The sequence below is a fragment of the Cynocephalus volans genome, chromosome 16, assembly GCF_027409185.1.
Source record: "Cynocephalus volans isolate mCynVol1 chromosome 16, mCynVol1.pri, whole genome shotgun sequence".
Classification (NCBI taxonomy): Eukaryota; Metazoa; Chordata; class Mammalia; order Dermoptera; family Cynocephalidae; genus Cynocephalus; species Cynocephalus volans.
In genome coordinates, this window is record NC_084475.1 from 10338579 (window position 1) to 10358815 (window position 20237).

General features: G+C 35.6%; 1 protein-coding gene across 1 annotated transcript in view; it reads right to left on the bottom strand.

The window, feature by feature from the left end:
• ABCA9 (ATP binding cassette subfamily A member 9) overlaps positions 1-20237 on the bottom strand; it is a 68584-nt gene that overhangs the window by 23592 nt on the left and 24755 nt on the right. Inside the window, exons 12-25 of the mRNA XM_063080284.1 lie at positions 18761-18819; positions 18210-18320; positions 17618-17793; positions 17297-17416; positions 16939-17077; positions 16335-16425; positions 13422-13561; positions 10982-11101; positions 9642-9840; positions 7718-7884; positions 6964-7097; positions 5581-5718; positions 3830-3934; positions 3-176 (exon numbers count right to left, since the gene is read on the bottom strand). Of these exons, the coding sequence (XP_062936354.1) occupies positions 3-176; positions 3830-3934; positions 5581-5718; positions 6964-7097; positions 7718-7884; positions 9642-9840; positions 10982-11101; positions 13422-13561; positions 16335-16425; positions 16939-17077; positions 17297-17416; positions 17618-17793; positions 18210-18320; positions 18761-18819 (1873 nt within the window). The remainder of the gene's footprint in view (positions 1-2; positions 177-3829; positions 3935-5580; positions 5719-6963; positions 7098-7717; positions 7885-9641; positions 9841-10981; positions 11102-13421; positions 13562-16334; positions 16426-16938; positions 17078-17296; positions 17417-17617; positions 17794-18209; positions 18321-18760; positions 18820-20237) is intronic.

The following is a 20237-nucleotide window of genomic DNA, read 5'->3' on the forward strand; positions in this document are numbered from 1 at the left end:
ACCTGAATTAAGAGGCTTTGAATTATATATATAATCTCATCAGGGCTATAAATGTAATCCATTATTTGCATTAGAAGAAGAATCAAGAAGTACAGGGGAATATCCACCAGTGCCTGTCCAAACCAGTAAGCAGAAGGGTAGAGGCCTGAAACACGTAGCTGGGAAAATGCTTTTTTCTGACAGAGAAAAAGAAATAGAAGAATCATCAGAGTTGAGGTTTGGGAAATTGCAACTATACAGTCACAAAAGCATTCATTTTCGCAATATCCCTTTTATAAATAATATTCTCATTTAGCAGTTGACGGTGCCACCTGCCACACCCCTGCTTCAGAGGATTAATAATGCTGCAAATCACGTTATGACATCATTGTCTAAAGGGATAATGCACCAGCATAATAGCTGATGTTCTGTCATTGCATGATGGGCATTGCCTCAATGAGAAGATGCCTGTTCTTTTCTTTTGGAATCTACTCTTTCCTTTGGCATAAAGACTCACAAGTTGCACAAAGGTTCAACAGAAGTGGGTTTGCAATTTCCTGTAAGATTCTTAAAATTTTTGCTGAATGTAAACAGTACAGTTATAAGTGACATTTTATTTGGGGTCTAAGAAATGGTCATCTAGTAACTTGTCAATTTCATTAGAAAAAAACTCTTTTTTAGTCCTGCACAAGCAAGACCTTCTTAAAAGTTGCACTATTCTCATTGTCTTGAAGTAAATCATATTTTTATTATGAGATTGTGAAAACTAGTGAGTGTATTTTGATATTGTGACCCACTATAAGCTACATTGTTATAGTGATTGTCATAACATAAGGTCTTAAAAATATTACTTGGATGATTTTAACAGTGAAACATAAAAGCAATTAAAATTTTAAATCTAAAATTGAGTCTATATAAATATATTCATTAGGAAAAAAGCTGAAATAAAGATGCATATTCTGGGAAGGAGGGTACATGTGAAAGGAGGCAGAAAAGAGAATGACAGTGAGAAAATGACATGTTAGAGAGCTTTCTGCTTCCTGCTCACTAGTTTACTCAGTATGTATTTATAGTGTGTATCTGTGTACCTGGCTTTGTGTGGTTGTGGGTCTCTTGCGGAGTTTAAGTTGTGGGAGAAGATGGGAATAAAGGAAAAAAGGAAAAAAGCATAGCAGTAGTTACATAATTAAAATTGATTAAGTGTTTAAAAGGGTTCAGGGTTGTCTGAGAGCCTTTAGAAGGGAGATGAATTGTAGTCAGGGGTCAGGTGAGTGACACGTGAGTTAGAGTCTGTGCAATGAGTAGGAGTTATCTAGGTGACAGGTTGGAAGAACAGCAGGAGAGAAGGCTCTGCTGTGGGGAGAGGTTGACGTTTTGGGGGAACTGGAAAGAAGCCAGTGTGTCTGGATCAGCACGGTTATCAAGATGATAACGGCATCTAATCAACTTTGCAAGTTATACCTGGGTTCAGATCAGACGTGGTTTGCAGGCCACAGCAAGGGTTTCTCTCTTGCTCCTCAGTACAATAAGAAACCACTGAAAGGATTTCAGCAGGGAATTAACATGGTCAACTTTGTGTTTCTAAAGTATTTTTTCTGTCACGCTGTGTGGAAAATGGAGAAGGAGACTAAGGTGGATGCACAGTGAGCAGTTAGGGAAGCTGTTGTGCTCATCCAGGAGAGAGGTGACAGTGGCCCTGACTAGGGTGCTGTAAGAGATGGTGAAGAAAAATGGATATATTTCGAAAGTAAATTCCAGGACTTCAGTCCTAACTGGCTATGGAGATGTCATGGGGTTGCTAACTAAATTTGAATTTTAGATAAATAACATTTTGTGTCTAATAGGTCCCATGTAATATTTGACACATAATGATACTAAAAAAATTATTCATTGTTTATCTGATATTGAAGTTTAACTGACTACCTGTAATTTTATTTGCTTAATCTGACAACCCAAGCCTGAATAGCTTCTAGGTGTCAGCGAAGAGTAAAAGAATAGAAGATGATCTGTTATTTATAGAGAGGAGCAGCAATGGAGTAGAATTTAGGGGGAAAATTGATGTTTATTCCTGGTGGGGAGGAGACAGCTAGCAAACAAATGAGAAGAGACTCAGCGATACGTACCGTGCACAGAGTTTTAAATGGGCTTTTTGGCAGTGGTGGGGGTTTATTTTAGACTGGGTAGGCAGGGAAGGAGTCAGCTGAAATGATACTTGCGCTGAGATCTGAATGACAGGAAGGAGCCAGCCGTGCAAAGAACAGGGGCAAGCTCATTCCAGCCAGAAGGAAAGGCAGCATAAAGGCCCACATGATGTTGGCATATTTGAGAACCAGAAGGAAGTGTGTGGCAGATGAAGGAGGAGATGGCGGTGAGGAAAGGTGGAGAGACAGACAAGAGACAGATGATGCAGGGCTCTTCCAGACAACCTGTTTAGGATTCCATTCTAGGTGCAGAGAGAAGCTGCTGGAGATTGTTAAACAAGGTCATGTGATGATCTGATTTAAACTTCCGAAAGCTCACTCTGGTTATGTGAAAGGAGTTAATTGCAAATAAGGAGACGAATAGGTAGCTATTGCAGTGGTCCAGGCAAGGGATGATGACTTAGACCAGGATCAAAATAGTGGAAAATATTTGGAAGAAATGGATGAATATGCTACATCTGAAGGAGAAGTTAAAGGAATTGCTTATGAATTGGATAAGGGAAATTTTAAAAGGCAGAAACAAAGAAAACTCCAAAATTTCACACTAGAGCAACTGTGGACAATAGTGCCTTTTACTGAAATGGTAAAGGTGGGAGATGAGCAGATCTAGCCAGGAAAATAAAGTTTTCTTTTGCCCACATTTGAAATATATATTACGCATCTATGTGGAGATATCGTGTAGGCTGATGTACATACTGAAGTCGAGAATTCTCAAAATAGCCGAAAAGAGCTCCAGGGCTAAATCCTGACTTTGGACATCAAGCACTAACATTTTTGGGAAAGTCACTATATGCCAAGTCTCATTCTAAGTGATTCATAGCTGTTATTTCATCACATCCTCACAAAACCTATTTCAAATAGATTTAACTACTATGCCCATTTTACAGGTGATAAAAGTGAGGCACAGAGTGATTCAGTATTCCTTCAGATTGACTGTGGAAGAGTCTGGATTTGAACTGTGAATGTGTGGTCTCAAAAAAGTAAAGAAAGAACTGTATTTTGTGTTTCTCATGGGAGAAGTTGCTAAAGATAAAGACAGTTTAACAGCAGAATAAGTGAAAATTAATTCAAGCCTGTCAAAGACATCTGAACTTTCACAAGGTTCAGTGGAACAAACCAAGCATCAGCTGCTGATGTTAAGGTCATGGAGACGTGGGAAAGGGCCTTCCAGTGGCACCAGAAGTACCAGGAAGACGCGGAAAGCCTCTGTTACAGGCTTCTTGAATTTTATATAAAAGCATCACAAAATGAAGCTTTGAAGGGACAATCTTTTAACAGTGTCAAAGTGGTGAGTTGGTCAAGGTTGTTTAGCTGAGTAGTTTTACCACTATCTGGAAACCATCATTAAGAGAGGATATGATTAGATCAGTACGTAAATGTCCATTAGTAAAACTCTTAGTGATATAGTTAATAGTCACCATTTCCTGCTAGTGAGGACATCTCTCTTAAGCTGTCCTTCCTGTGGTCTCACATTTATTTAAGAAAAATAGCACTCTCTTCCTATTTGGCAGATTGTTATTGAAATGCTTGATTATTCATTGCATCAACCACACAAATGAGATACACCACCTGCACGTAAGTTTATGGTCATGGGGGATGGGGCGAGTTCTCAATTAAAAACATATGTAGACTTTATTAGCTCTTCTTACTCTGTAGTCTCCAATGCTGCTCATCGAAATGTAAGGAGTAAAGCAGGCTGCCACTGGTATCCAGAAGGCATTACTCAGGTACCCATGCTCATAAGACACGTGCTCCTGAAATCATGCAGGACATGGTAAGCTGATGGCAATTGGGAATCTGGTTCATTTGTACTTTCTTAATTAAATCATTCAAATAAATGAATTGGTTTAACCATCCAAAGCACTTGCAAAGGTCTTACTGGCCATGTCTTAGTCACATTCATTTCCAATCCTGTGTTTCAGGAACTTGGACCTTACGAACATGTATTCTGATCTACTTAGGGAGAAGCAAACTCAATCAAGTGATACGAATTGGATAAGATTCCACAGTTAATAACTTGTGAAGTAGGCATGAAGCTTCTGCTTTCTGACGTTATGATTATAACATTACATACGCTGGTTATATACACCAACGCTGATGTTTTAATAGACAATAGAGATCGTGGACTGGCAACGAAGGGGCTATTTTGCTACTCTCAGAAATTGGTGTTCAGTTCAACATTCATAAAGAGTCACTTCCCTGCCTCACCATAATGCAGAAGTAGAAAATTTAAATGCCTTCAGGAATCTGGCAGTTATAAATTAATGAGCAGGTGGATGTTAGAAAATAAGAGTGATGGGGCTTGGAGAAAAATAGCACACATTCCACATAAAGGCATTTAATTAAAAAATAAAAGTCAAAATCCTGTGCATGTTAAAGAGAATCTCGGGTTTTGCTACGAGCCTTGATTTAGTCTTTGATTAGCTGCCTCATTGCACAACACTGCAAGTCATCTGGTATCACGAGTTTTGAGGTCTCCTTTCTTCTCTCTTCTCTTACACCCTCCTAAAAGTGAGATCTTATAGCATATAAAAACTGCCTGAATAAAGATGCATATGCCTGGAAGAGGAAGAAAGGCATCATTTAAAGTAGGCAAAGGGAAATTCAACCTAGCGAGATGAAAGTGGTAACTTGAAGACATAGATTTGCATATTCCCCTCTCCATCCTGAATATTCTGACTCAGAGGATCTGAGCAGGCTTGGGAAATCACATTTTAAACAAGAACTGCTCGTAGTTTTAATTCAGCCAGTCCCCTGATCTAGTCATAGCCAAACATTCTTTAATGGAAGCTTCTTTCGATGCATTGCTCCCCCAAATAATGTTAGCAGCAATAATAGTGAGAAGTACCATTTACTGCACACTTACAGTTTTCTACGTTTATGTGCCTTATCGCTCATTCTTACAATAACGTGGCCAGCTCAGCCTGGCACTCACATTGCCTCACTTACTTCTTAAGAAAATTTGATGATGAACTTTCCGTCTCTATTTTTTGTGGATTGGTATACCAAGGCCTATCGAAGTCAAGTTGTTTACGAAGGCCTTATAGTCTGGCCTTCAAGACTGGTTGCTTTAATTGTGTCTCACTACCCAGGGCTGCAGGTGGTAACAGATCTAGGACCAAAAGTCATGATTTCTTTTTCCCAATGAATTGTGTTTTCTGTAGCTCCGTGCCATGGACCCTAAGTTATCCGAATAAGGTTTACTGTTGTGTAATCATTGCTAAATAGTGTGTATGTGTTAATATACATACAATGATTTATATATTTATATATATATATAAAACATAATCTAAACCTATTTAAGAATAGTTTCATAAAATTAATATGTCATTTTAACCTTTCAAAGATTTTCTTTAAAAGTTCTGATGGGTTCATATAAATGAGATAATATTATACTTACTTCAAAAAACGTGCTTCTATCAGTTTGAATGTGTTCTGAGGAATTAAAAATTCCAAGTAGCCCATTGCTAATGATATCCATGAGAACAGGAAAGCAATTCAGCCTTTTGGTATTACATGCTACTGAAAATCTGTGATCCTAAAATATAACAAATATGGATTCTAAGTCTTCAGAAAGCACATATAAAATTTAATGAATGAGTGTGGTAGAAAATCATTCAAATTATTGATAACATAATAAGGCCAAAGCACTAAATGTGATCACTTTAACTATCACCCACATTATTTGATTAATTCCCAATAAACGTAAAAAAATCCAGTATTTTGTTTTTGACCCACCATAACATCAAAATATCTCAAATGATTTTTAGCAGCAACACTATGAAATTCTATAATGAATGTAACCTCACTTTAAGCTAGCCAATGATTTTGCTTTAAAATGTGATACGGTCATTTTATAAGTAAAGAACGTGTGGGTAATTGGGAAGCAGGAGGCAGGCAAGCAGTTGTAATAAAGTAGAGGTTTTCACAAATACTGAGCTTACATGTAAAATCTCTTTTTAAGTGGCATATAATATACATATATATATATATAACATGATTATTTATCTCTTAAAGAAAAAGAATGTAAGTAAATTAATTGTCTATATTGCCTAAAATGTGGGCAAGCCTTGAGAATGCCATTTTTGCAATTATAAATAAATCAAGTATATTGTATATAACCTAACCAACTAAAGCATTGCTTACTGATGTTAAGGTTGCCATTTTTAAAAACTGTTCTTAAAAGCATACTGGAAACTAACTTGATTAATACATATTAAGGACTAGTTTGATAGAAAGTAATTGCTTACTTCATTGTTGGCGTGGAAAATATTCCTAAAAATTAACTCTGGCGAGCCACAAATGGTCAAGCTTTATGACACCTAACAGCTGTAATTTATACATTTAACATGACCATCTCATCTTTTTCCATGTGTCTACTGATTCAAACTCCTACAGGGTCTAGGCAGGTGACATAAGGAGTGAAGGAATGTGGAGGCATAGCACACTGAAAAGTCTAAACTGGGCAGTTGTTCTGAGTTCCAACTGAGAATAAGACTTAAATTAATTACTGGGATAAAATCCAATTGAAAACAAGATTTTAATAAACGGTCATAGCAGTTGCACACAACTTAATAAGGAATGAAGTCAAACAGCATTTCATTAGGTATTCCTATACTGGAGGCTGCAGATAAATAATTGTAGCCCAGGTTCTCCTATAAAAATGAGAAATATTCCACTGGTTTGCGTCAAATTGGCCTTTTGTGTCAGTTGATGTGAATTATTCAAGTTGTACATCTGTAGTCCATTTTTGATGAAATGCAGGAATCAGAGTCTAACGTACCTTTTCATCACCTGACACAATGATAGCACCATTGTATAATGGCTCGTCCGTGCCATTTCTAGTTCCAAAGTTGTCCACTTCCAAAGCTATGTTCTGTTTCCTCAGTGAATGTATAAAATTATCAATGTTTGACCCTGCCGTAAAGGTGAAGATCAAAGGAAGCAAAAATGAAATAAAATAGCAGTCAAGTAATATAAAAACAAAACTAAATGATATTAGCCAAAGCATACCATAATAAGGACTGTCTAACGATTTCTTTCAAAAGGCAGAATTGGTGCTAAGGTACTAAAATCCATTCTGATATCATGGGTATGATAAGGACACTTTGCCTAGACCCTAGGCATTTACCTATAACTTCTATTAGTATAAAAATACTAACTAATGCTAACATTGTAATACTTGAAGCTATTAATCTTCTATTTTCTTATAAATTTGGGACAGATTTTTTTCCAGAGCCCAGGAATGCATAGGCTTACAAATGACATGAAAAACCTCAAAGGTGAGTCAATAATTTACCTTGCTAAATCTCCTTTGGTTGCTTTGTGCAATAGTGTAAGGGTTTAAGTGAACTTCCGAAATGTGTGTCTAAAACAAACTCTCCAATCTTATATTTCTAATTTTTTAATTACTTTTCTGTTTGACCTCATGAATGTTTTCTAAAAAATTCAGCTTTTTTCTTCCTCTTTTACGTTTTCTGGGGAATCTCTCAACAAGAACAGTACTTACAAAAGTTGCGTTTTATCCCCATATTCACCTGTCTTATTGATGACCAGTAACTGGGTCAGAGGATCTTGTGGTGGTTGTCCTGGTGAGAGGAAGTACATATTCGGAGACAGTCCCCAAGAGTAACTTTTTTGATATAACTCATAGAATAAATGTTCCAAAAGTTGAGGGAAAAAGCTAATCACAAAAATCAATAACCTACATGGAAGAAAATGTAAAAGAGCAAAATAATCCATCACCACTTTTTTAGGTTTTTTTAAGTTCAAGCAGATAATGGATGTAATAATAGAAATAAATTGTAATCACTAACCAAATATTTGAATCATGCTATCCCCCCATTTTTCTTCTTTCTAAGCTGAGATCGTTTCTATATATCTACCTGTGGTCTTTTTCTCTCTCTAAGTGCCAAGTAGGATGCCTTGGGCATTTCATTTAGACTTAGGGACTCTGCTGATCATGACTCTTAAAACTCTCACTCCAGTGCCCACTTCTTTGCTCTATTTCAGTCCTGCATTTCTTCCTTTTTCTGCACCACCACAACCTGGCATATCACTAACACCAGAGTTACTACACTCTGAAACTTTTCCCCATCCTGTTTCCAATTTCTATTAAAAACATATTCTCATTCACTTAGGCTCCAAAGCTCAGTCATTTCCCACTCATTTTTGCCCTCAAGTCTCTTCTCCAAATGGTTGAAAATTCTTATCTATCATTACTGCTGGCCTCCAATTCTTCTCTCTCTTCACTTTTCAAACAGGGTCTTTATTATCTCTTTTCTGACCCTTTCAGTAGTGTCCTAAATCATTATTTTCATTGTCTCCAGTGTCTACTATGTTAAAAATTGTGCACCATTGCCCCATTAAGCTTCTTGGCATTCTGTTCTAATTATGTCAATCACCTGTTCAAAATAAAAAAAAATAATAAAACCTTAATAGTTCCTTATAATTTATGAAGTCCGAACTCTTTAACTCTATATAATATATTCTTAAAATTATTTTCACTTTATTATATACTCTATGTTGCAATTTACTCAGATTAATAACCATTCTTTAGATTCCTCACATATGATCATATTCAGTACTGTGACCTCTGCCTGAATTTCCGTCTTTCTCTCTCTTCTTATCTTCTACACCACATTCAAATTCTCCCTAATTTCTTTCTCCAATGCCTCTATTTTGAATTATACATGGTTAGTGTATTTCTAATCACCCTTAAGGAAAGATTGTCATGCTTGATTTATTTTGATATATGTTACAATTATTTAATAAGAGAGAGTTGCAAACAGGTGCTCACAAATATTTTTGGATGAACGAATGTTCTCAGTGGAGAGCTGGGCTTATGCAAGGAGGTAGTATTCAGTGATGAGGATGAATGTGTAGGGGTGTGTGTGAACCTTACAGTGGGCTCCAGATATGGTCGTAAAGCCAAGGCACCGACTGGCACAGTCTCAAGACTGTAACATAGAAATTCTGCCTAAGTTTCCAGGCTGCCACCTACACCATTAACTCTAACCTCAATTTCCAGCCTGCTGTTCTGCCCTATGGACTTCAGACTTGCCAGTCCCCACAATTGCACTAGCCAATTCCTTAAAATATATATCATCCTATTGCTTTCATTTCTCTGAAGAATCCTGACAAATACAAGTTTTGGTATCTTGGGGAAAGAGGGTATGGAATCTTTGGGATGAGACCTGAGTGCTAACATCCACATGCTTGTGAAGAACTACTTCAATCCATTGGTGAGAACAAAATCTGTGTGAACCTCAAAGAATCCCAAACTTGATTTGTCTTAATTATATACCTAGATGAATTATTAAAGACTGGTTTCTTTGTTTAAAAGACCATATGCATTTGCAGAAATTTATTTTATCTGAGTTTTTTTTTAATTTTATATTTTGCTCACAAGTTTATTTTCAATGCACAGATCAAATGACTCTGAAACACTCAGATACTCACATAGAGAACAGGCTTTTTCTTTCATTCTTTAACTTTAGGAAGCGGACTTTTGCGATTGCACAGAGCTGCTGCCTCCAGAGTGCCATGCCACTGATTGCTTTCCTTGTTTCACTGAAGGAAGACAAAACTTGTTCCAGCTCAACAAGGCTTCCTATGTCTTTCACCCCATCACTTTGTAATTGACCCCAAATTCCAATATCTAAAACATAAAACCAGTAAAGTGCCATTTTAGTTGTGCATTATTTAACTTTTCCTATGATCATCTTTTCAACCAAAGGTGTCAGAGTTAACATCTTGGGAAAAGATGCGAGTCATCTAATTCATGGCATTATTAGAGCAACTAGTGAAGAAATGGGAAAGAAAAAAGTATTCATATCATAAAAGAATATCTTGTGTTTTCTTAAAAATTTCTCTGCTGCTTTGTAGGACTTAATTCATTCTAGGGAAATCAATGAAAAATCTCATAAAGAAACCTACTCATTGCAAGAGATAAACAATCTTAGTATTTCTGACAAAGGTGGGAGAGTTAGTCCATATAGAAGCCTCTCCTTTCTCCTCTAAAAACATAAAAACGATAGAGGCAATTTTTAATATCCATTAGTTAATAAAGGTTACTTATTTTGAAGAGAAACCTAGAGAAAATGATTAACTCTAGACTTCTAGAAAGCTACAAAATATGTACATATTTTATAGTTAAGTATAAAAGCTAAGTATAACCACTATAATGTATCAAATATATAACTTCAAAAATTGATAAAAAAAAAAAGGAAAAGGGGGATAAAAAAAACCAATTTGCCAATCAACAAAACAAAACAAAACAAAAATAACAAAAATGGAAATAAAGACCACAACCACAGTAAAGAGTAAACACAGTAAGGTGATAATAAACCAGAAACAAGTAAATATCTTAGAAGCAATCAGGGAGTAAAGACCAACTACTTTCCAAGGATTGACAATTAGATTGACAGCAGATCTTTCAACAGCAACAATTGAATCCTGAAGACATTAGAATAATATCTTCAAAGTGCTATAAGGAAAGTAATTATCAATGTAAATTCTAATTTTCTTTTTTTTTATAGCACTTATATTCAGACAATAGTATACTACATATTTATTGTCTTCTCCATGTGGACTTAGTGTTGTACATTGCTGTATTCCACAGAGATGCATTTCTTCTCTGCTTTGTTTTTCTAAGAACATCCTAAATCACAGCACTGATGAAAGCATAGAATCTCATCATTCAAAGCATATTTTCAAGATAAAATGTTGCACAGAAAAATAAAATTCAGGTCTCTTTCTTTCTTTTTCTTTGTTTCTTCTTTTCTTTCTTTCTTTTTTACCTGATTCATCAATAGTTGACTTTCCTTCTAGTTTCAGGAACACTTCATTCAAAGACGTCATAGAAACACCATAATTCTCAATACCTAGGTTAGCACATCTATCAAGATCCCTGTAAAGGTCTAAGAATAGGAAAAATAGATTAAAATAATATAATATATAATGAGATTTGTATTAACCACATTTTTTTTTTTTTTTTTTTTTTTTTTTGTGACCGGCACTCAGCCAGTGAGTGCACCAGTCATTCCTATATAGGATCCAAACCCGCGGTGGGAGCGTCGCCGCGCTCCTAGCGCAGCACGCTACCGAGTGCGCCACGGGCTCGGCCCCTAACCACATTTTTTAAAAATAGAAAATATTGGTGATAGGTCATATGCACTCAGAAATAAAACTGTGATATACATGTCCCTTATTTCTAAAATGATCTATACAGTGTGTTAATTTCCATGTCTTCTCGAGTATCAAAGTTTAATCTGAACATTTATTTTTCCATTCTTAGAAAACTACTTAAGTGTTTTTGGAAAAAAATTAAATTTCATTTAACATGTTTTTAAAAAATTCATTTCTTTTCTATTATATTTCTAAACCCTGATTAATTAAATAATATTTTCCAGAGAATAAAGATGTATACTTTCAAGTTAGGATTAATTATTAGAAAACTATAATAACAAATGCAAAAGAACTAATGTTTATAGAAAAAAATAAGTGCCATGGAATCTTTCCTAGTATAAAAAATTATAAATTAAAGGAAAGGACAAAGTACTGTACGTATGCAACTTTGCACACTCTTTCTTCCTCCCCATCTCTCTCACACACACACTGCACATCAGCTTCTGACCATGGGGTGAAAATTACACAGGAGCCTTGAAAGAGGTTAGGTAGGTCCTTCTGAGGAATTAGCAAGTCCTTTTGAGAGATTATTGGGGGAAAAAAAAAAGTTTGGAATGATTCTTAAGTAGTTCAGTAAAACTGAAAATTGAATAGAGGATAAACTAATTCAAATATTGCAAGAAATAAAAGGCTTTTATCTTAATTACGTGTAGGATAAAGAAAAGTAGAGATGTATTTATGATTTTTAATGAGTTCCTAAATTCACCTAAGTGTTGGTTCGTTTTCCATCCTTCTCTAAATTGCCCATCCTTTTGGAATGCATTTAATAAGCAATCAAGTAAAACATTGCTGTGTGCTCTTCATAAAAATTTCTGTTTTTATAAATAATACGTGTCTCAAAGAGATCGTGTATGCATCTAAGACTATAATTATTTCACTGATTCTAAGATGAATACATTTCATCACCTTTTAACATATCTGAAATGACGATGTATCATGAATGATGGTAGATCATGTTTTAAATGGCAGCATTAGTTCTTTCTGTTTCTTTCTTATTGGCACATTCGATAGTTGAGTGTGTCTTTGCTCAGTTATTTTATATTAGATCTGATGAAATACCATTGGTACTACATGCCAGGTATTATTCCAAGTGCTTTGTTTATATTTAATATTTTAATAGTAAATTTAATATATATTAAATCATTTAATCCTCATAACAACCCTAAATACTATGCAATCCCTTTTTTACAAGTGAGGAAACTGAGGTAAAGAAAAGTAATATAACTTGTTCAGGATCATAGAGCTAATAATGGCACAGATGGGATTTGAATCCAGGTCACCTGGCTCTAGCATTTGAACTTTCAACCACCACACACGTTTGGCTGGTGCTGTTTCTTTATTGGCCGTGGTTATGGCAGCCTTATTAAAGCATGCAGCAATGGCCCCAGTATCCTTTATTAACAGTTGCCAGATCCCTTGAACTCAACAGGGCAAACACAATTTTATAGACTACACTTAAAAGAAAAAAGCAATCGATCTCAAAACTCTTGGCAAATGAAACAGCACACTGGGAGATGGATACTAAAGTGGTAAAGGCAGTGGCTTTCTAGGTTTTTGTATTTGCAGCAAAGTTGTGAATTTTAGAATGTTTTGCAGCCTGCAGGTTCGTTTTAATTATGTCCAAAAATTTAAATTATAACATTATGTTGCAGTATTCATAAAATAATCCACATCTTGTGTATGATTTCCTTAGCTCTCCTTCAGTATTCTGCCCCTGTGTTCACAGACCTCTTCCTGTCCTGAAACAACTTTCCCCAATAATACTAATTTTATAATACTAATTTTTTAATACTAATTTTTTTTGATGTTATTCTGCATCCCTTAACTGCACATGTTGCGACTTCAAGGATATTTAATATCTGTGTGCCTTGGTTTACTCATAAGTGACATGGAGATAATATCAGAAGTGACCTTGGGGGTGAGAATATTAAATGAGTTAATGCAAGATGCCATGTACTTAGCAAGCATTAAAACTAGCCACCGTTCTTATCACCACTATTATTGTTAGCAACATCATTCCTAAGGCATTCTGTGGTCTCTATATTTCATTACCTGGAAATTTGTTTGTCCTTTCCAAAGGCAAAATATATACAAGTTTTTCTTCACTTTGTGCTGTTAATTTGGCATCAGGGACGTGCTGTTTAACCAGTGACGTTATACTCTCTGCATCACACAGTTCATTCAGATGCAAACTAACATTTAAAAAGAGGGAGTTAAAGTTAATTTTATCCAACACTATCTCTAAAAACAATTTCCTAACTGTGCAGCATGTGCTTGTCACTTCACTAATATTTACGAGACAGAAGTACAAAATTTACTGGAAGAAGCAAGTTGTAAAAATACTAATATAGTCCAAACTGTTTAATCTACATGCCATGACAGAGAAATTAGTGCAAAGGATGATTAGAGTAAGATAAGGTAACTCAAGGACTGTTATTTGAAGAAAAGACATATTCAGTCAGATTTTTGCTGGGTTCAGGTGGAAGTGAATGCATAATTTTGTCTCTATCTATTCAAAAACTCAGGCAAGTTGTTTAACGTCTCTAAGCATCAGTTTTCTCAGCTGTGAGATGAAATAATGCCCAATTCTCAAAAGACTATCTCAGGACAATAAAAAAGTATGTATGAGAAAGCACAGGGCCTTACACTAAGTAAACACTCAATATACGTTAGCTAATTTTATCCTTTTTTTAATCCAAAATTTATTCTAGTGAAAGCTGGTCTGTCTTTTGATAAGAACATACAATGTTTTTCATGAGATTATTAAATTTTAGAAAATCCATTGTTAGTCACATCCATCGAAATGTACTGAGGTTATAGACTGATAAGAACATACAATTGACTGATAACACAAACCTAAAAAAATCAATTAAAAACAAACAGACAAAAAAACTATTCTGCATTTTTAAGGCCTTGTGCTAAGCACTATGAAGGATACCAAAAAGGAAAAATATAGTACCTTTCCTAAAGGAGCTTGTAGCATAATGATAATACAAACAGCATAGTGTAGAATAAATGAGGGAGAAGGAAATTGAGTTAACTCACTTAGGGACTTTGCACCTTGTCAAGTACTCATTCATTCAGTATTTCTTAGCCTTGACTGCAGAGTAGGTATTAATACCACTATTTTAAAAGAGAAGTTACTGAGAATCAAAGAAACTTGATTAAAGTTGCCTAAGGCAGCAATTCAAAACAGTGCTCTCAGGTTCCAGAAAAGAGAACGCTCATTAAGGAGAAAACATTCAGAGAAGACCTTCAAGAATGGATAAGATTTGGATATGTTTAAATGTCTAATTGGAAGAGAACATGTTAGGTGGATGTCTTCCGTCAAGCAGAATGAAATAACTAAACTCTGGAACATACCTAGAGAACGGTGAGTGGGTTCATTATAGTTGGAGGGTAATGATTCCATTAGACTGTAACAAGCAATAATGATGGAATGGTAGATTTGATCAGGTTAAGAACCTGGAGTAAATAATGGGGGATCCGTTTAACTACCGGACATAAAGTAGCTTGAATTATTTTGAAAGAAATGTTGGGCCGAGCCTGTGGCGCACTTGGTAGAGTGCTGCGCTGGCAGCGCGGCGACGCTCCCGTCGCGGGTTCGGATCCTATATAGGACTGACCGGTGCACTCACTGGCTGAGTGCCAGTCACGAAAAAACGACAAAAAAAAAAAGAAAGAAAGAAATGTTAATATTTTAGTGGTCAGGAATGCTTTGGCTATTCGTGGTCTTTTGTTATTCCATATGAATGTTAGGATTGGTTTTTCTATTTCTGTGAAGAATGTCATTGGTATTTTGATGGAGATTGCATTGAATCTGTAGATTGCTTTGGGTAGTATGTACATTTTCACACTGTTCATTCTTCCAATCCTAGAGCATGGGATGTCTTTCCATCTTTTTGTGTCCTCTTTAATTTCTTTCAGTAGTGTTTTTTAGTTCTTGTTATAGAGATCTATGACCTCCTTGGTTAAATTGACTCCTAGGCATTTTATTTTATTTTATTGGTGACATTATAAATGGGCTTGCTTTGTTGATTTCTTTTTCTGCTAGTTCGCTATTAGAATACAAAAATGCTACTGATTTTTGCTTGTTGATTTTGTACCCTGCAACATCACTGAAATTGTGAATCAGCTCTAAGAGATTTTTGGTAGAGTCTTTGGGTTTTTTTCTGTCTATAGGATCATGTCATCTGCAAACAGGGACAGTTTGACTTTGTCCTTTCCAATGTGGATGCCCTTTAACTCTTTCTTTCCTGATTCCCTTGGCTAGTACCTCCAATACTATGTTAAATATGGAGTATGAGAAGTGATTTACATCACACCTGTAATCTTGATTCAAAGATCTTGCCACTTACAAACAATGTGAAACTGGCAAATTATTAAAACTCTCTGACATGTGGGATTCTCACCTGTCAAAAAAAATAATAGCATCTTAGAGTTATTTGGAGGATTAAATACCATAATATGAGTATTCTATATTTAACTATCTTAGCAAGTCCCTACAACATAGCCAACCCTTAATAAATGATAGGCGTTACTTAATCATCATAATAATTATTTTCAGGAAGAGAAGGAAACAGAAAGGAATGGTGGGAAAAATGCAGTCAAGGAATATAGAGAGGAGAGTATTAAAACTGTCAAGATGAACAAAAATAAATATCTGAAATATAAGAAGAGCAAGGGTTGGATATCAATAAATCCCTCTTGGCAAACTGAATATTAAGAAAATATTTTCCAACACTTTTATTTATACCTAGGTTAATCATACTTATATTTTCAATGCATGTAATCTCAAATATCCTACATTCTAGCTAAAGAAGAAAGCAGTTGTGACTTAGTTGCAACACAGCTCTCTTGAAATGAACTCAGTAGTTGCACAGCTGACTGTGACACAGAAGCTGATATCACCTGTCCCAGGATTTTCAGCATGTGCCATCATGTCTCCAACAAGAAGGGCTATACCTTAAATGGTAGCCAATGCCCCATTTCTTCTTCAGGAATAGAGAACAGCCAGCACACTTCAGCCTCCCATTGGATATGAACACCTTTCTATCTATGGAAAAAGAACCAAAAGATAAATAGTACTGAGGGCTTATTTCTTCACTATTTATGATAGAGAGAATCCATTAACAAATCATGTTCTTCAGGAGCATGACATACTAAGAAAAAATAGATTCTAATTCTGGTCATACGTAAACCACTTTCTTTGTCATCCAACAACATTGTACAATGGTCAATTTTGTTAGTTTGTTCTCCAGCATGTTTAGAAAGAGATGATCATGCATCCAAAGAATCTGTTTCAAGTCAACTCACATCTGTACTGAATAAAACATATCTCTGAGAGCATGTTCTGTATTTTACAACCCATTGGCTGCTCTGCAATGGGATCACAATACTTCCATTCTGACAAAGTATTCTGGAATACAGACATTGGAAGAATGAAAAAAATTCTCCTATCTTGGCCCATGGCAGTTGCCACTAAGATTTGCTATAGAAGATATCTATGTATATCCCATACATGTTCCTAATTTCTCGATAAGATACATAAAAGAAAACCAAAAATTACCAGCCAGAATGTCAGCCTCATCCATGAACTGGGTACTGAAGAGAATTACTCTGTCTGATTTCCTTTCTTTCAGGAGATTCCATATTCGGTGTCTTGAAAGAGGATCCAATCCAGCAGTTGGTTCATCCAATAGCAAAACCTGGACGGGAGAAAAACACAAAACCTAATTTTTCCCTTTCAGGCAAGACTCTATGAAAAAGCACTACATCTGTAAAAAAAATTTGGGAGAAATGTCTTGCTGTCTAATATTTTATTGTAAAATTTCTCTTGCATTTTTCATTTGCAAATTAAGTTTAACCTAATAAATTAGTTTCATAGTCTTCCATCTGAGTTCACCAGTGATTTTAGTTCGACTTACCTGAGGATCTCCTAAAATGGCAATCCCAAAAGTTAATTTCCTTTTTTGTCCACCACTTAGATTTTCAGCAAGAATATCTTGAATATCTTCCATCTCTAAGTTCCGTAAAACACCTTGTACCTAACCAAATACAGAATATTTAGTCCAAAACCCAGAACATGTATTTTTAAAACATAATTTTCCTGTTCATTACAAAGGGCCTTTTTGCCCAACCTTTAGGCAATGAATTGTGTAGATATAAACTAACACAAATACATTTAGAATTTTCTAGATCAACAATTTTATTTTCGTGGCTGTGTAACATCTAACGTGTTCATATACCTCTTGCTCCACTTCTTCTGGCAGAATCCCTTTTATTTTAGCAAACAGCCTGAGATTTTCTCTCACAGTGAGAAAGCCAAATTGCACATTGGATTGTGGACAAACTCCAGTGAACTTGCGGACAGTTTCCAAATCAGACGTTTCTGAAAGTGTGTGATTATAGGTCGTGACAGAACCTATAAGCGGAAGGTAGAGAGTTACCATCAGGACTATGTGCCATGCTTCATTTAAGATGTTTTAAATTGGAAAACAATGTATGTCAATTACTAGATTCATTTCAACATGTTTTACCTTTAAGGAATAGATAATCAACTAACTATAAATGTAGTGTTAATAACACCTGATCCAGCCAGAATGCCAATTAGTAACTGAATAATCATCAAGTTACTTATGAAATATTTAAAACACATTTTTCTAAATAAATATAGCACAATTCTTTAAAGAATACCTTAAAGAAACTTATAAGTTTTTCTCTTAAATACCTGGGTGTAGCAAGTAGTTAATGAAACTATTGAAGATAACTAATTAACTAATGAAATATGCAGTTAATTCATTTGCACGTACACTTGTCCTTTGATAATTGTCCTCTCACCTGATGTTGGAACCAATAGCCCACTAAGTATGTTTAATAAGGTGGTTTTTCCAGCTCCACTGTGACCAAGGAGGGAAGTGATCTGGCCTTCATATATGTCAAGTACAAGACCTGGCATGATATATAAAAAAAAATTATACTCAGGGTCCAAATATTAACTGTACATTCTCTGAAATTTTTATAATTTACTGCAGCATGAATAAGTGATAAGTCATTATATGATTAACAATTTTTGGAACAAAAGCATTTTTATCACAAAGGAGAGGCTGGTTATAATAAAGACATCTTTAGGACTAGAGCATAAGCTGAGTTGAAAATAAAGAATGTCATGGTGCTATCATGTATCTTTCAAACCCATAAGATTCTAAATGGTACACCCTACTTTTAAAAATTGTTATATAGTTTTTCATTTACTTACAAGGAAACACAGTATGTTCAAATAAAGCAGAATCATGATATCTGGAATATCTGTTCTTAATCCTTACCAAGATGCTACAAAAGTGAGGTACAGTCACTAAATCAAGCAGCCATGATAAATGTTATTTTATTACCTTTCAAGGCTTCTACTTTTTCATGCTTTCCTGTATATTCTTTTTTAAGATTTCTGATTCTGAAAAAAGAGGGAAACAGTTTGAGGAAATTGTGGCGACAGAGAATTAATAAATCAATCTTTGAGGATGGAAGAAAATCAGGGGGTCTTTCCCTTTCACACAGGCACTGGCAGAAGCACCCAGGGCATCTCATTAGGAGCAGCGTGCCTGATCTTCATAACCTGAACAGGCTACAGTGTGCAGCTAGCACATGGAAATATATTGCTATAGGCATTGTGACAAATGACAGCGTAATGGGAAAGCTGGAGATAAAATCAGTGGTTAGGAGACATTATGGTGGAGAAAAGAAGAGAAGCAGCACACGGTCACAGAAAGATTAGGGCTTTGGAGTGCCACTCACTAGCACTGTTACAAATATATGTACTCAAAACTCACTGAGTTCAGTTCTTCAGCAAATAGGGATGACTAATCTGTTCTACAGGTGTACAGTTGAACTAGGCATCTAGAATTAATAATAATTTGCTGCATGCTACCTGATGGCTAGAGGAGAGGAGATCGAATGCCCTCATCACAAGGAACGGGTTAAGTTTTGTAATGATGAATATGCTAATTACCCTGATTTGATCATCACACATTGTACACATCTATTAATATTCAACCTTGTACCCCACAAATATGTACAGTCAACACATTTCAAATAAAAAAAACTTAACAATTATATTGGGTCGATTTGTAAAGTAAATAAGATAAAATATGCGGAACACAAAATTCTTGGAACATGGTAAACCTCCAAAGAAGATGACAGAGGAGGAAGAAGAGAAGGAAAAAGATTTAAAACAAAGACAGATTTTTAAAAGAGTATATAGGGGTAAATTTTAAATGCTTTGAAGGTCTACTATAAGCCAGGGCCTATACATTTTTGTCTGCACTATTTTCTTACGTTATCACAACACACCAGTGGGTAAGTTGTATTAGTTAGTTCAGGCTGCTCTAACAAAGTACCATAGGCTGGGTGGCTTACAGAACAGACATTTATTTCTCACAGTTCTGGAGTCTGGGAAGTCCAAGATCATGGTGCTGACTAATTTGGCTCCTGGCAAGGGTTCCCTTCCTTACTTGTACATAGCTACCTGGTTGTGTCTTCACATGGCAGAGAAAGAATGCAATCTCTTTTGTGTCTCTTTTTATAAATTCACTAATCCCATCGTGAAGGTACCACCCTCATGATCTCACCTAACACTAATTATTTCCCAAAGTCCCCATCACCAAAGACCACCGCTTCAGGAGTTAGGGTCTCAATGCATGGATTTAGAGAGATGCAATTCAATGCATAGAACCTTTAATTCCCTCCTCCGTGCCCAATGGATAAATAACAATGCCTTTTTTTAGCATTCAAGGCATTCTACAACTGCTCTGATGCAACCTAATTCTGACCCGGGCTTTGGAAAGGACTTAAAATTTAGTGTTTCAGCTTGGA